This window comes from Populus nigra, chromosome 19 (genome assembly GCF_951802175.1).
Source record: "Populus nigra chromosome 19, ddPopNigr1.1, whole genome shotgun sequence".
Lineage (NCBI taxonomy): Eukaryota > Viridiplantae > Streptophyta > Magnoliopsida > Malpighiales > Salicaceae > Populus > Populus nigra.
This window is the reverse complement of record NC_084870.1, coordinates 6,925,246-6,941,527: the sequence shown is the minus strand read 5'-3', so window position 1 is coordinate 6,941,527 and position 16,282 is coordinate 6,925,246. Positions and strand designations below refer to the sequence as shown.

Genomic DNA, 16,282 nt, shown 5'->3' with positions numbered 1-16,282 from the left:
TTTTTGTTAGCTTACGCTGTATATTGCAGAAAAAGATTCACTGGGGAGTTTCTTGAGAAGCGACATTAGCATATGCAAATTTTCAGTGACAAAACAGCATCCATCAAATGCAGCCATTGACTAACACGTTAACAGTGGTAGAAATGACAGGGAAAATCAGTGGAAGAAGATAACAGTTGGCAGGCTACCAGTACTTGTATACAGCTTCGCCTCTACATATTAACAGAAACAGCTCATTCTCATATAAGACTTGAAGCTGGCATTTCATGGCCGCTGCTTGTATAACAGTCGTGTAGTTTATCAGCTTCCATATTCGAAGGCGTCTCATTTAGACTGTGTGATAATCCATATCCACTGAAATGGGGGAATTTAGCCCCAAAATCCTCAACTGAAATTAAGTTGCACTGATCGCCAATTCCAGAACTATCATTATTGTCTTCCATAACTGAAGGAACTTCAACTTCCAGGTCTGGCATGCCAGCCAAAAGGGCTTCAAGGGGAGGCTTGATACCCGAGTTTCCTTGAGAAACAAATTTCACTTCAGGATTGGAGATTCAAAATCTACTATGGAAGAAGCGCATGAGAGATCAACAATGTTCTGCGGAATGTCTAGTTTAGACTTTCTTCTGAGAAACGACCAATTCATTTGAAACAGCTACTTCCTGGATAGTAACAAAGCCATCATTAGGCTGATCTACAGAAAATTGTTTCAGGTTTTCTGTAGATCAAAAATGTCACTTGATCCATCGCCAACTTCTCCATCCTTTATGCCGTGATTCATCTGATATGAATCAGTACCCGCAACATCATATGTGGCTGGTGCAACCGCATGGCCAACACAAATGTCCTGTGAAACACTTTCTCCCCCTTCGCTATGTTGGCATTGTTCATCAACTCCCACGACCACTTTCAAAGATCTATTATCATCAAGATATCTCATCACATTCTCATCATCCTTTAAAGTAGTAACATTTGAAACAGAAGAAAGTGAAATTCCCATGTGCTCTGTCCCATCAGATTCACTGAAATAAGGGGAAGGGTCTATATTTAGTTCAGATTCAACCATTGGTGGACCTGCTTTCTCGTTGGTATTTTCCTCCTCACTTGGAAAATCAGGAGCCTTAAATGCAAAAGTTCGAGAATATTTCTGGGACCGCATTGAATTCGAAGATAAGAATCCAGCAAGTGCATATGCTAAAGCATCATCAGTTGACATAGCATGCTTTTGTTTAACCTTTGGAGATTCCTTCACTGATTCCACAGCATGATCTTCTACCTCATCATCATAATTTGAGAACTCAGGAGCAGTGACTACCAGACCAGGTTGTAAATTTGTCTCATTTACTGAAACAGGGGTGGCATCAGCGAGAATGGAAGTCAGAGGTGAAGGTGAATGGCTCTTATTTGTTTCACATGCCATGTAACCAATATCCCCACTCCCACTGTTATAGAACGAGCTGGTCTCTGATTCACTGCATGAAAACTCAGGAGCAGAAATTCTTGTGCAAGAAACCGGAGCAGAGTTCTCAGTTTTCTTTGTGAGCACATCAAGTTGATGCTCGACTCGCTGGAGCCTCACATCAATGCTGTTAATGGGCTTCAGCATACTTTCCTCAAACCTCAAAAAGAGATCCTCTATTCTTTTAACTCGAGAGACAAGCTGATCCAGGACACCTTCAAAATGATTGTGTGAAATATCAGATTTGCTCTCTGTATTTGAAACTTGGGGGATCTCATGCTGGACTGGTTTGGAAGTAGGCCCAACAACTTTGTGCAACCTCGCTTCCTCCTGAATTTTCTTCTCGACATCAACTGGAACAGCTTCTTTTGACCCAATTTCCTGCAACTCTTGCCTTTCCCTTGTATCAACATTGTATTTATCTTCTCCTCCACCAATACCCTTTGTTTTAGACAACTGAAAAAAGGCAGGTGCAAGCATGGCCATAGGTGAATTTCCAGCATAGTTTTCCATTAGACCCACTTGATTATCCAAACTACTTGTGTCGACAGGATCACCAAATACATAAACTTCATCAACACTAACATAACCTTTATTCTGAAGTGAAAGCAGCCTGAGTGTAAGGGATGTGGAAGGTTTTGCATCAGTGATCTCTGCTGCAGCCTCATACAAGTCCTGAAAGTTCTATCCATCAGGCATTGACAATCAATTAAGATAAAGCAGTAAAGAGTCAACTGTGCTTAAGTGCTTTCAATTAAGTTCTATTGTTTAGCTTCTCTTCATTTCAACCCTCTCTCGGAATTAGAGTAGTATAGTATACAAACCAAAGAAAAGTGCCCCAAAGGGAAGTGATATTGTGCAGTAAGACAGAACCAACCAGAGAGGGAAAGCCAAAAAAAAAAGGCAAAAAAAGGACAGGCAAGGCCTTTCTTGACCCGTTACAAGATATATTACACGATATATTACACGGCTCGACTCCAGAAATAGCATCCACATCTTGTTCTGGAAAAGCGAGACAGATTAACATCCCTCTAATGATATTCGACTTAAGAAAGACTTGGTCATTGAAAACATGAAACATCCGATCTTTTAAATTCAAAGGGTACTTTAATCACATCCACTTTCCCTCTTTTTTTCTTGTATTCATTTTCTTGTGAAAAAAGCTCAAATTAGTATGTATCAGTTACATTAGAGTTAGTGCTTAAAAGCCCCATCAATTGCAGAGACAGAGGTAAAGAAAAATGCTTTGACACCTTGGATGAGTTCTTTTGTTGTTGGGGGGAAATGGAAAGAAACAAACAGGTAAATATCCCAACATGGCAACAGGAGGCAGATGAGCTTGTCTTTGATAAGTCTATAAAAGACCAAATCTCAATACCTGTGAGTTTCTCTTTGGGTTTATGTCAGAATTTGATGGTGAAGAACTGTTTCTGTTGATGACCGGGGGACTATCAAGAACTTTCACTTCAAACCAGTCATTTGCATTGGGGGTTAGGCTTCTACCATTTCTGAGTTTCTCTTCAGCTAGTTCTTGAATGGAACTGCTTGCATGAGCCAAAACAGCTTCTTCAATATTGGTAGCATGCTGCACTTCTTCGTTTCTAGCAGCAATGCCACAGCAAACAGTGCACAAATACTCACTGCTGCTCTGCAGCTCAGGGGCATGGTATATTTCATAAACTCGAGCAGTACTTCGAACATAAACCTGTCTCACCTCATGTTTTTGTGCAAAATTAACTGCATTACAAGAAATTATTGCATCATTTACAAAGAGAGTGAAAAGGGACTATAAAATTTCTCGTCCAGCTTCAAGCTGACATAAATAAGAAGATTACAAATAATAACATTCCGTGTGACAGAACGGTTTAAGATGATGAGTGATAATACACCATTTCTCCATAAAAATCTTACAATTTCAGAACTCTTCTTTAATTTTTAGCAACAATTAATAAAAGTCTATAATCATTAATCAGACATCTAGACAGTTTTAGTCCCACCATAACACTTAAATATCTTGAAAAACCAAAAAGAAATACTTATGACTTATAAACGTTTGAGGATTTACGATCAAATGAACCACTGTGGATAGAAAAATACATCATATAGCAATAAAAATGCCCATTAACTAATAAATGCCATTAACTAAACTCGTCCATAAGAGCAATAAAACCCAAATGTATAATCTAAATTTGCCAATAAGCTCAAATGGCCACCTATTCTAAAAGGGTAGACTTCACAAATATCAAAAAATAATAATTAAGAAGCCTTCAAGAAAAAAGCACATTGCAGGACCCATTACCATGCAAATTTTAGAATAATGCAACGTTAATTTCTATCATTGTCTAAAAAATGCTTACACGCCGACAAATTTTAGATTGAGGGCCAAATATCTAGGGATCCTTGGGATAATAATGATATTGTTTTTTAAAATATTTTTTGTTTGAAAATATATTAAAATAATATTTTTTTTTATTTTTTAAAATTTATTTTTAATATTATTACATCAAAATAATTTAAAAACAAAAAAAATAAAAAACAATAGCACAATGATGGTCCAACCGCTGCGCCAAATATTCACTTACTCTCAAACATCAAATTCATACATGATGTACCTTAACCACAAAAATAACTCAGAATAAGACATTTACAAACTGATAGTTGAATTTCACAGAGACATTCATCACTGATTAATCCACCAATTCCTCTTCAGAAACCAAGAAAGTTTAGAAATTAAAATTATAAGAAAATTATTTATTTCTATGAAAACTTCAGTAAGCCACTAAAAGAGTAAAACACAAGTAATTAGTACGTACTTCTACGCATTGAATTTTTCTAGTTTTTGAAAACATAAATAACACATAAAAAAACAACCTGAATCTTAAATTCATAAAAAGAAAAAAACAAGTTTCCTGTTTCCCCTTTTCTTTTCAAATCATCCTTCTATTTTCCCTTCGTTATCTTTGTGTCCAAACAGCAGATACACTAAAATCTTCGGGGGCGGAAAAATCGATTCTCAAAAAATATAACAGATAAATAATTTACAATAAAAAAATTGATAAAATAAGTTTGGAAGATTTACTAGTGATCTCGCAGGGAGCGGAATCAGGTGTAGGAGCGTAGATGATAAGAGGAGATTTAGATTTAGAATCGACAGGGGAGATTTGATGGTGATCATTATTATCTTCCTCGCTGATTAGGGGAAGAGAGGACTCGAAAGTGAGTGAGTTAACGAGAGAGCCAGCGGCGATGGTCCAGTTAGTTGCGGCGGTCCATGAAGTGCCGTAATTGACGTGGTTCTCAGACGATTCCATAGTTGCTTGGTTAGTTACTTAGGCTTTTTCAGGGGTTTTGGTTCTTTCTGATTTGCTGTGTGTGTGTGTGGTTTCTCAGAGGAGAAATGTGAGCCGACCCACAAAGAGGTGATGTAGTAGGATTTTATACGCGCGCTGTGGAAGTTGTTTGGTTTTTGCTATATTTTTGGAGGGGGGAAGGAAGTCTTCAATCACAAGTTTTCACTTTTTGTTTAAAAAGAAAAGGATGATGTACGACAAAGTGTAGTAAAGCGATCGAGCTGATTACATCGACGACAAGTTGACGTGGATCAAATATTACTGGACACGTGTTAATACTTAATAGTACCGTTAGACAATGTTCTCAAAATTATTTTAAAAATATATATATTAAAGTAATATTTTTTATTTTAAAAAAATTAATTTTAATATCCAAAAATCAAAATAATATAAAAATAATAATAATAAATTTTTTAGAAATCATTTAGAGCACAAATTACAAAAGGTTATTAAACCTTTTAAATTTTTTTAATTTCTTTACTTTAAATTAATATTTTTAAATCATTTTAATATATTAATATTAAAAATAATTTTTTAAAATAAAAATATATATTATTTTAATATATTTTTAAACAAAAAATATTTTAAAAAACAAGTATTATCATACTTTTAAAAATACCCTACATTTTACATCTATTTTCCTTTCAAGGACAAAGAAAAGGTTCCTTGCAGGAGCAAAGAAAAAGGTATTGAATAGTTAATTGTTCAATACTCGTTTGAAGGGCTGTGGAAGGAAGCTAAGGATGATCTTTCTAAGTACTGCCTCTCTTTCAAAAACGAAAATGACAGCATATGGCTCAAAATGTTCAGTGGTGCGCGAAATTGTTTGCAAATTGTGTTGCTTTAGTGACTGTTTACTATTATATTAATGATTTGTTTCTTAAGATGTTTTTTTATTAAAAACAAATATATTAAAATAATATTTTTTATTTTTTAGATTTATTTTTGATATTATCGTATTAAAACAATTCAAAAAAAATTTAAAAATAATTTTAAATAAAAAACAAATTTTAAACAAACAATCCAAAAACATTAAAACAAAAAACAAGTTATAAACAAATAACATTTTAACCCAATAAACACATTTTTAATATAATGTCGGCAAACCAAGTTTCCAGGTGTTGGAAACAACTTAGAGGGCGTTTGGAAACGAAGTTGTATCTGCGTTTTAAACAAATGTAACCAATTTGATAAAAAAAGAAAATAGTTTACTATTCATGGGTCCCACAGTATTTTTGCGTCCGAAACGCAGGGGAAAGAAAAGCAGCCAAATGCTGCTTCCTGCGCAGTATCCATGCTGATTAATTAGCATGAACAGTGAAGCTGGATACATTGTTCACTGAACAGTGTAGCATGAACAGTGAAGCATTCTACACTGTTTACGCTTAATTAATTAGCATGAACACTGTTCCGGTCGGACCGGTTCCAGTTCAAAGCTCAAAATGCATTGAACCAGGTCCGACCCAGTAAAATAAAAAATAAAAAATATTTTTTATTTTTTAATTGTGTTTTATTAAAAAAAACTATTGTTTAACTTTATTCAATGACACTATGTAAATTAGATAGAGATCGCTTGATGACGTAGCATTTGCAGAATTTGATCGCAATCCCAATTTTGTTCCTGATTATATTTTACCTGATGTTGTTACGCACTTAAGAAACCAAAAAAACTGTAGTCCTTGTTGGATGTATTTCATACGTGATGAAATTGTAAATAGTTTAATGGAACAATAAAAAATATTTTACATAAAATATTATTTATTTCATGATGTAATAACAATAGTTAAACCTACAATATTTAAATTAAAAACCATCAATATTAATATATATTTAGTATAATCATTTATAACTTTACATAGTTGAGATTGGTAGCTTTGTACTTAATGATTTCTTATAGCATTCACTAGTTAGGTATTAATTTTTTAAAAAATTAGAGATTAAAATGAATGTTTCAATAAAACTTTCAATTTGCTTCTCATGTTACCTGAGATTTTCACTCCAGTCATTTAGCTTTTAATTCAACCTTTCCTCCTAAAAAAATATGTAATTTAGGGCTAATTTAGGTTTTAAAAAACCAAATCGCGCAAAATAATAATTTGAGGATCAAAATAAAAATTACCAAAAAAATACACTACTTAAATTCTGTATTGTGAAAGAATGCACAATATCTGAAGCAAAGAGCTGATACCTTTTAGTTTTGTTTGTAATTGTAATGAGCCTTGTCAGTCAATTAACACTCTACCATTATGAAATGGGCTCTGCAGGAACATTAAGCATGACACGTTCTTAGCTGCTCCTGAAATTGGCCATGGCCTGTCTAATAGTTAATTTGCTTGAAATTTGTGAATCAGGAGAAGTCGCATATACGATTCCCCAGTACACATTTGAACCATGCACGCACCGCACGCTTCGATCCCAGATTTATCTCATTATCCGAGACATGCAGGACAGGAGAGTCTTCATCGCCGCACGCAGCGGGAAGATTACTTGGGTCAGATGATGCCATTATCTTCATCATCAGATAAAAATATTAAAAAATTAAGACAGAGTCCAGGATGCTTCGGATTGACTTATGTGGTAAAGGAGCATAGGTACCAAAAAAACAAACATGTATCTGATTCTCATAAGGATGAATTTTTTTTTTTTTGGTCTTTCCTCGGTCAAAACTTGTCCGAGAATGAGATGATAACATAAATAGATGCGAAGCACAGACGGATTGTGAAGCAACAACTTCAACGAAAGAAGCCGAATATAAGCAGTTTAAAGCTGCTTCATTACGGGTTAATGATCACAGGCTCTTGGGAATGGCAACCTCAAAATAAGAATAGAATAGAAAAACTGACAAGACAACAATACCCTCGGTTCAGTCGCGACAGATCTTAGCGGTTGGCATGGTTACATTAACCGATGCGTACATCTTCCCTGGCTTCGGCTCCTCGGCTACAGTAATCCCAGCGAGTGTGTCGTGTTTTTGTTCCATTTTAGTTTTTTTTTAAATAATAATTTTTTAATGTTTTTAAATTATTTTGATGTGAATGTAAAAAAAATTAAAAATATATTATTCCAACACATTTATACTTGAAAATCAGATCCCATTATAGTTCCGATGGCAGCACAACCACAAGTCTCCGGCTGGAAGCTACAGTAGACCGGGCACCAAAGGTTGTGCTGTTGACGAATGAGGCAGCCATGGTGACTGAGGCCATTTTTACATTGGTTACTGGTACTGCTATATTTGCGGATAATTTATTTCATTTGTTTTCAATATGGTCCAGGCTAGTTAAATTCCGGGAATACAAGTGAAAGGAAAGAAAAAGAAGTGGGTATTGTCTCTTATCCTAACACATACGTAGATCCACGAGATCAGTGCCACCTATCATGGGGAAGAAGTAGTGGTCTTAAATCATCCGGTAGCTAATCTGTTTAGACTTAGAGAATGAGAACCAGTGGTTCAGGGAATTGAGTCGACAGAGTATGCAAATACAAGATATACTGCTCCAGCCCATAAAACTTTGAAAGGTAGAAACAAACTGCCATCACAGACTTTCAAAGCCGAAAATTTAAATCCCATATGCATCGAAAATACGAGCACAAAAAATAAACCTTGAAAAATGTTAATATTCCAAAATCATCAGATTCATTGCCATACATTTGTAATTTTACCTGATTGCAATTTGGGTATCCTGTTGTAATCCTAGTTCGAAGGCTTTTAGTACATGCATCCAAAGTGTTTGTACCTCAGTGTTGACGGGCAATCATAAATCTTCTGATTTAACACATAATTCACATTTAATGTTACACGGACCAATCAGCCAGGTCATCCAAAAAATTGCAAATGCTGTGTAAGCTATGGGATGCAGGAAGGTATAAATCAAGCCTCTATGTTAAGACTGAGCATTTACTACTACCTCCTCTGTTCTGGTTTCATATGGTGGTGGAAGCAATCCCTGTACATTAGCAAAAAGATCTTTACGACCAGATGGTAGCTCCGCAACAGGTGAATCCAAGACAGCATCAGGAATCACTACTAGGGTTTCTTCAAAAAAGGATTTGACTGTCTGCAATATTCAGAGTAGTTTGAATTTAGGTAACAATTGAGCAACGGTAATCTCATGTTCAACAAAAAGGACACATTGGAATTAGCGTGAGGTTACTTGATTAGAGAAAGGAAGACAAATTAAAAATAAGAATGAATCAATGCTTTCCTAAACTTCTGCATTGACATTATCTGGCTATTGAGTGCCTACACACTAGGAAATTTTTCCAATCTGGATATTGTTGTACGAACACTCACAACCACCCTTGCAAACCAAACACTAGGTTAAACACTGTCCAAGCTTGCCCCAATTCTTAAACACGATCTACTTTGCAAGTTAGGATTCAAACAGCCATCGGAACACAACAAAACTAGGTAGGTTATTGTGATCAACATACCGTGATATTCTTATTCAGGAAAGCAGCATCAGCTTTGCGTTTCCACAAACTGTTTCCGGGTTCAGAATAGAAAAAACCAGATAAAGGCTGCAGCATATTAACACTTTTCAGTTTTCAAATATATTATAGCAGTAAAAAAATGCAAATTCAAAGAACAGGATAACAGAGAGATGTAGAGCAGTTTCCATTCTTATCCAAGGGGATTAGAACATGAATAAATCCAAACCAAACAGTAGCCAAAACTTCAAGACGTGAAATGTGATTAACAAAAAAGAGTCCTACACCAATAGCATGTCTGCATATCCTTTTCTTACAACCCAACAAAATCAGAACTAAATCTAAATTTCTCGTAGCCAGCAGATGATGGCAAAAAGCAGCACAAGCTGTACACCCATCCCTATACACATTTAATTAGTAGACATGGAAAAAAAAATGTATAAATATTGTTCTGCACTATGGAGGGAGTATAGATGTATAATTATTCATCCCTGGCAAATACCAAGGAAACAGAGAGTTTTATGAGATGTGGCTTTATATTTCAAATAAGACATTCAGTTATTTTCAGAAAATGATTGCTTCAAAATAATCAGTAAAATAATCTAATGTACCCTTATCAACTCCCGCATATTAGGCCTATTATTCCCATACGTTCCCAGAACAGCATCCCCATATACTTGATATTGTTCAAGGACCTGAAAATCAATGAAACCAGAAAATGAAGTTAATAGGATATAAGGAAATCATAAAGGTGTGTGCCTATGGAAGGCCATATTTTCTCTTCAACCTGACGACGTGTAAGGCCGCTGCTTGGCTCGCCATAAACAGCAGAATCAACATGTGCCAGAGTATTCCAAAGGCTGAAAAAATATAAAGCTTTCTTTAGATTAATCATCAGAGGAGAACAATATAATAGAGAGAGGACTGCATAAAAATGGAAACGCAAAGCCTAAAGGTATGTTTGTCTTATATTTGTTGTATCCTATCAATAATAGCAGAAACTTGACCCATTATGTAAAAGTAGAGGTTACTAGTTTGGTCAAAGTTTGTCCACGGGACCAAAAAGGGCCTTATGGTCTCACATGAAACAAATGTCCTAACAAAGAAATTCTGGAGAAAATTCTACAGTTGCCCCTCTAGTTTTTTTACCGTCACATTAGAAAACAGGCATATAGTCTGTCCAGCAGTGTGAATGATGCAGCAAGTGTTTTACCTGTGTTTCCGCAATGGAAACTTCTCTCTCCATATATGTATCTTTTACTTCTTCCCAAATATCATTACTATAATACCCCGAGACAGAAAAACAAGTCATTTAAAGTTTTTATTTTCTCCTTTACAATATGCAGTTCGTTTGATATTCAGAGTTTTTTATTTTCTCCTTTACAATATACAGTTCGTTTGATATTCAGAGTTCGTCACCATTGAAATTCCCTACTGTGAGAAGACAAGGATTATCAGATCATGTCCACAGGGAGATTTTAAGGTTGCCTAAACCATGTCACCTGTTCTCCCTCCTCCACCCCCACCCCCTCTCAAAAAAAAAAAAAAGTCAGGTACAAGAAGTGCATAAAAAACTCATTATACATACTTATTGTAGGCAGCACGCCCAACCATTACACCATGCGCTCCTTCCCTTAAGGCTGCATTTACCTATCAATTGAGATGTCCGGGATGAGCAAAACAATTTTGCCTTATCATGAGGGACATGGGCAATAAAAGAATACTCATAATTTGATGAACCTTTAAAAGCATTGCAAAAGCTATAATCAAAATGAAGCTAATTATACAAAGAGAAAACAAGGCCTCACCTCATCAACACAATCTATGCCTCCATTTATTGTAAATCTTAAGTCAGGAAAATCACGTAAGAGGGCGTAATAGTACTCATATCTGCACCAGAATGTTCATAACACAAATTCAAGCATATCAATATCTGATCAAAGGATGCTTAAAATTAAGGAGAAACTCATTTGTAGAATAGCAACCTACTGTTGTGCTTACTAAATAATTCATGTAACGTCAGTTTAATTATGTTAAAATTCAATCACAAACTAAATTTTTAAAGCCCATACATACTTCAAGGGAGGAATCCTTCGATTGTCAGCTGGGCTAATGCCATTGAGCATAGCCTTCCGTGAATGTATAATAAAATGCTTAGTGGGAGATAGAGAAGAAACCTTATAGATAAAATCACCTGAAAGGGGAAGAAAACATTAAGATCAAGGTTCAACGCCAGAAATTTTAGCACCAAAAAATCACAAGTAATTAGCAGTCGATATTCAGTATGGACAATTTTAATATGCATGGTCATCAGTCAAGCTGTTGTGTTCAAAGTTACATGCTAATCAAGGATGGTGTTATTGTTAGAATAAGCAAACTACCTCTTAATACATCCTCTTCACTCAGTGGCATAGCTAGAATGTTTTTTCATTGGGGTCATATTTAACAATCTTGAATAAAATTACTAAAGATTGTATAGCTGATTTGAAGTTCAAAACTTATATATAAAAAAAAATCTGAAAGGAAATACTTAAAAAGAACAAAAATAAGTAGAGAGCTACAATGAAGAGGAGATATTAATTAGTAATTCTGTGACGTTTTTTTTTTAAAAAACTTACACATAGACAGTGCGCGATATCTTCTTTATAAAATGCATGAACAGGACAGCAGTGGCTTTTGCAAGGTCTGTGAAGTACTTCAGAATTTACAGTAAAAACAATCACAAGACTGTGGTTACAGGTCTCTGACACAATACCAAGATTCTAACCAGTGGTGAGTAAATAACTTGATGATGAAATGCATCCAAAGCGCATAAAAACATAGGTACAAGAATTTAAAACCATTTTGCAAGCAATAGGTCACGTGATAAACCATGAAGAGGAACGATAGAGAGCATCTATTCTCAGTTTTCTGATTATCTAGTTGTTCAAAGGTTAAATCTTTTGACGGGACAAGTGCTTGAATTACATAATCGTCTAATTTTGTTTTCCCTCATAGAGACATAAAAAAGCAGATGCAGGGTCCTTACATAGCTCATTATAAGAATCATGATCATCTACACCAATTCGGCACTTAACACTGACAGGGACATCTGTGTTGGCAGCGATTACTGACATGGCTTCACTGACAAACTTTCCTTGTAAATACCAAAGAATTTATGAGAACATAATAAATATGAAAAAGAAAATAAAACATCATCAAGACCAGGACTAATAAATTTAATTGGCACAGTTACCAAACCTTTGGATCGAGCATAAGACGGGCACCAAAACATCCATGTCCAGCTACCTTGGCACTAGGACACCCACAACTGGTAAATTTTGGAGGAAAAAAATGAGTTGACTAAGTTTATCCTAGAAAAAACAAAAAGAGAATTAAAAGAAAAGCAGAGAATTCTACTAACTTCAAGTTAATTTCATCAAAGCCATAAGCATTAGCAAGTTGAGTTGCTTTTGCAATGTTGTCTAAATTATTCCCACCAATTTGCAGCACAATGGGATGTTGTTCAGAAGGAAATGCCAAAAATCTGTCCTGAGCAATATAAACAAGAAATGCAGAATTTGTAGTTTTCCAGAAGCAACTAATCAATAAGTCAAGATCTCACCAAATGAAGGAAAAATCCAAAACACTCAATGGCAATGATGAAAGAAACAGGCGAATATGTGAGGCAAAAGGTAGGTACATTCATTAACAAGAAGATACCAAGGAGGAAACTAGTTTCCATAGATGGTACAGATAAGCTGAAATGATCCAAACTGCATGCTTAGTGAGAAGGCAATTATATATACATATACATATATATACATATACATACATATATATAAGAGCATACCTCATTAATATATTTCATCAATTATTTGGTTTCAGTGTGTATTTATCATGGACACGTGCGCACACATGCGTTTTATATGACATTGTTGGAACCAGCTATGTGATTACTAACATGATGAAAGATCTAAAGTACTAGAAACATGTCTTCCTCTCAACCTCATTAATCATCAGAAACTCCCTATCTCAAGTTCTTGAAACCGTTTGTTACTCTACAATTCCTGGTGAATCCAGAAAGAGTCTGCGCACTGGCACCCAATCACTAACAATAAAAAATAATTCATTTCCATCCTCAATCTTTCACTCACATACCAAATTTCCTTGTTGATAAACAATTGTTTCCGCAGCAAGCATCTCCGTATACAGCCATGCATGTTTTGATATGATCCGTGCAACAGTCCTGTAATGTTTATCGGTCCACTCCATCATAGGTGCAACACTGCAAATATAACCAACCGAAAGCAATTGCAAAGAAAAATTCATTCTATCAACTCAATCAAACAAACAAATAAGAGAAACTGAAACACAAGTATACGAACCTGAACAAAGGAGGACGGTATCGCTCGGCACCCATCTCGATGTGAGTGTTTATATTATGTAATTGATGTTTAGTAGCACAAACAGAAAGGGTTCTTCTTGACTTGATTGAATTTTTGGGAAATAAATCTAATGCTGACAATCTGCGCTGTTTTTTTGAGAATAATACAATGAAAAGGAGTAAATGAAGACATCAAAGAATACCCAGGAAACTTCACCACCTCTTTCTCTCTTTAATCAGAGAAAGCTTGCTCCTCTTAGGTGCCTATATCCATATTAAATAGAAACTACATCATCATATAAATTATATTATACGCAGCAACCAAGTTGACATGCTCTATAACAAATCTCCCTATGGAGATATCAAACTGGTCACATTCTTGAATTATCGACTTTATTCAAGCCAAAATGATATATTTTTTCCTTTCTTTTCTATTCAAATTTTGGATTAGATAGTAAAGATAGGACTTGAAAGGACTCGGAGACATCTCGAGCTTGGGATTCTTACCATTAGACTATTAAATTCCTGTTGGAGCTAAACGTTATGGTGAATGCATAAGAATAAACTGTTCTGGGTGCTAAGAAATTGGGGATGAAAGAAGAGAAAGTACTCTCTAACAGGCATCTAATCAAACAGGAAAGGAACAAGACGTTGAAATAAATACACTGGCTTACGCCCAAATAGTTTTGCGTAGGTGAACATGTTGCAGTATAATTATGAGAAAATAACAGAGAGATTAAGGTTTACATTAGAGGAAGATATCAGCCGCCGGAACTGGAAAAGTGGCTCCCGCGCCTTCTTCGCGGCAGAGAGACCTTTGTGCTTGTTAGGGCACGAAAGTGTTTTGTTGAGGTAGGGCTTTTTCGTGGTCCTTTTTTTTTCCTCCTTGTCTTACCGTTAGAATTGTTAGGTATAATTCCTCAATCAATTTCTACTTTATCCATTTCTTCTATTTTGTATTTACTAGTGGTATTTTCCACGACACGATAATTTTTTAGAATTTATTTAATTATAAAATAATAAAAATATATGTGAATAAAATTTTAAAGTAGAAATTTATTTTTTTCATTAAAATAAGTTTTCTGATTTCATATAATTTTTTTTATTTCAAAAATAAAATATTTTTTATTGACAGCATATTTAATTGAATAAAAAGCAAAAAAAAAAAACATGTATTCAAAAAAACTATAATGATTTAAACTGAAAAAAATATTTTAAATCAAAAATCTATTTTTATTAGTCATGCAATTTTTTTACTTCTATGAAAAAATGTTTTGTTATTATAAATATTACATAGAAGATTATATGGACGTGCTTGTTCTTTTTTCAGCTAGTAAACAAATGCCCCATATATATATATATATATATATATATATATATATATATATATATATATATATTATTTAAAAGATGTAGGAAAAATATTATGCAGGTGTTGTGGATATAGATTCATTGTATTATGGGTTATATTATAAATATAAAATGTTTGTACTACGGATAACACTGTAACATTATAAAAGATATTGTTTTCTCTGTATTTTTTTCTAAAAGTTATTAGATCTGATTTAACTGCAAAATTCAATGTTCTTTGATCTAGCATGCCCTTCAAACCTAATAACTATTATATTAAGCTTGATATAATAGAAATTTTGATTGTATTGTAGACCACACTATAAACATAAAATGTTTATATTGTGAACCATACTGTAGTACTGGAAGGTGTTGTCTTTTCTGTTGTTAATTTTAAAAGATGTCAGGTCATATTTGACAACCAAACCTAAAGTTCTTTTCTGTTGTTAATTCTAAAACCTGTCGGGTCACACTTGACAACTAAATTTAAAGCTGTTGCATCTGACTTGCCTCTCAGACTCAACAACCATCATATTAAGCTTGATATAATAAAAATTCTGATTTTTTAATAAACTCGGCAAAAAACTCGTCTCAGGAAAAAATAATAATAATGGGTAGGAATCGATAATTATAGAAAATGAGAAAATAAGTACATTTAATTCAAGAATTTCATTAAGAAAAAAAAAACTTCTTTCGATGAATTTTTAGTTTATTTTATATATAAAATGTAACAATATCAGTGGAGGACAAAAAAAAGAAGGAAAACATGGACCCCTTTACTAATCTGTCTCGTACCAGTAACAAAAGAAGAAGAGAGGAGTTTTGAGAGATAATTCCGAGAAAAAGAGAAGGAAAATCCTGAGAGAAAAATAATAATAAAAGCGATAAAAAAAAATTTCTCTGCAAAAACAAAAAGAGTCACCAACATCGAACTTCACTCTCTTTCACTATTTTTGAGACCATTTTTAATGCCTTTTCGAATCAATTGCTATTGGAAATTTCAATTTTCACCATTAATATTGTCGAGATATTTTTCAAATAACCTATCCTGTCACGTTTGTTATAATTTCTACAACTATAATTTGTAAATAATGTTGTTTTTTATGCTATTAGGTCTAAATTTGCAATCAGATTATGGACTTTTAAAATATTTTTTATATTTTTTTATATTTAAAATGAAAATGGTTATTGAACGGAATGCAAATTAATACAATAATGCATATGTATGTGTATATATTATGTATGTATATGTGTGTATACACACATCACTCGGTAAACAACACATTGTATTGTATTTGACTTTTCAACTATTTTTGGTGGATAGAA

At 34.1% G+C, this 16,282-nt stretch overlaps 2 protein-coding genes across 5 annotated transcripts; both read right to left on the bottom strand.

Annotated features, from left to right (window-relative positions):
* Nucleotides 1-4,932, bottom strand: LOC133679878 (uncharacterized). Its single transcript, XM_062102604.1, has 3 exons — nucleotides 4,539-4,932; nucleotides 2,838-3,196; nucleotides 1-2,134 (listed from the first exon to the last, which is right to left on the bottom strand). Exons 1-3 carry the CDS (start codon nucleotides 4,768-4,770, stop codon nucleotides 710-712), a joined length of 2,016 nt encoding a protein of 671 aa, XP_061958588.1. The 5' UTR covers nucleotides 4,771-4,932; the 3' UTR covers nucleotides 1-709.
* A 3,460-nt stretch (nucleotides 4,933-8,392) lies between these two features.
* LOC133679324 (uncharacterized) lies at nucleotides 8,393-14,513 on the bottom strand. 4 transcript variants are annotated; one of them, XM_062101876.1, is made up of 13 exons: nucleotides 14,354-14,513; nucleotides 13,608-13,870; nucleotides 13,381-13,507; nucleotides 12,644-12,771; nucleotides 12,481-12,550; nucleotides 12,269-12,371; nucleotides 11,317-11,434; nucleotides 11,049-11,130; nucleotides 10,829-10,890; nucleotides 10,028-10,100; nucleotides 9,852-9,935; nucleotides 9,244-9,330; nucleotides 8,393-8,867 (listed from the first exon to the last, which is right to left on the bottom strand). In XM_062101876.1, the coding sequence occupies exons 2-13, from the start codon at nucleotides 13,640-13,642 to the stop codon at nucleotides 8,694-8,696; spliced, it is 1,143 nt and encodes a 380-aa protein (XP_061957860.1). In that variant the 5' UTR covers nucleotides 13,643-13,870; nucleotides 14,354-14,513; the 3' UTR covers nucleotides 8,393-8,693. The 4 variants fall into 4 exon arrangements, with proteins under 4 accessions (XP_061957860.1, XP_061957859.1, XP_061957862.1 ...); XM_062101875.1 differs by having other exon boundaries at nucleotides 13,608-13,753; XM_062101878.1 differs by having other exon boundaries at nucleotides 13,381-13,468; nucleotides 13,608-13,753.
* Nucleotides 14,514-16,282: the final 1,769 nt, after the last annotated feature.

Excerpts from the sequence above, each read along its gene's own strand:
- LOC133679878 (XM_062102604.1), bottom strand. The coding sequence starts at position 4,770 with ATGGAATCGTCTGAGAACCACGTCAATTACGGCACTTCATGGACCGCC. Across the intron at positions 3,197-4,538 it reads CGCTCCCTGCGAGATCACTA|TTAATTTTGCACAAAAACAT; the intron begins GTAAATCTTCCA and ends CTTGTAATGCAG. Across the intron at positions 2,135-2,837 it reads ACCCAAAGAGAAACTCACAG|GACTTGTATGAGGCTGCAGC; the intron begins GTATTGAGATTT and ends TAGAACTTTCAG.
- LOC133679324 (XM_062101876.1), bottom strand. The coding sequence starts at position 13,642 with ATGGGTGCCGAGCGATACCGTCCTCCTTTGTTCAG. Across the intron at positions 12,372-12,480 it reads GTCTTATGCTCGATCCAAAG|TTTGTCAGTGAAGCCATGTC; the intron begins GTTTGGTAACTG and ends TTACAAGGAAAG. Across the intron at positions 11,435-12,268 it reads TGATTCTTATAATGAGCTAT|GTGATTTTATCTATAAGGTT; the intron begins GTAAGGACCCTG and ends TTCCCCTTTCAG.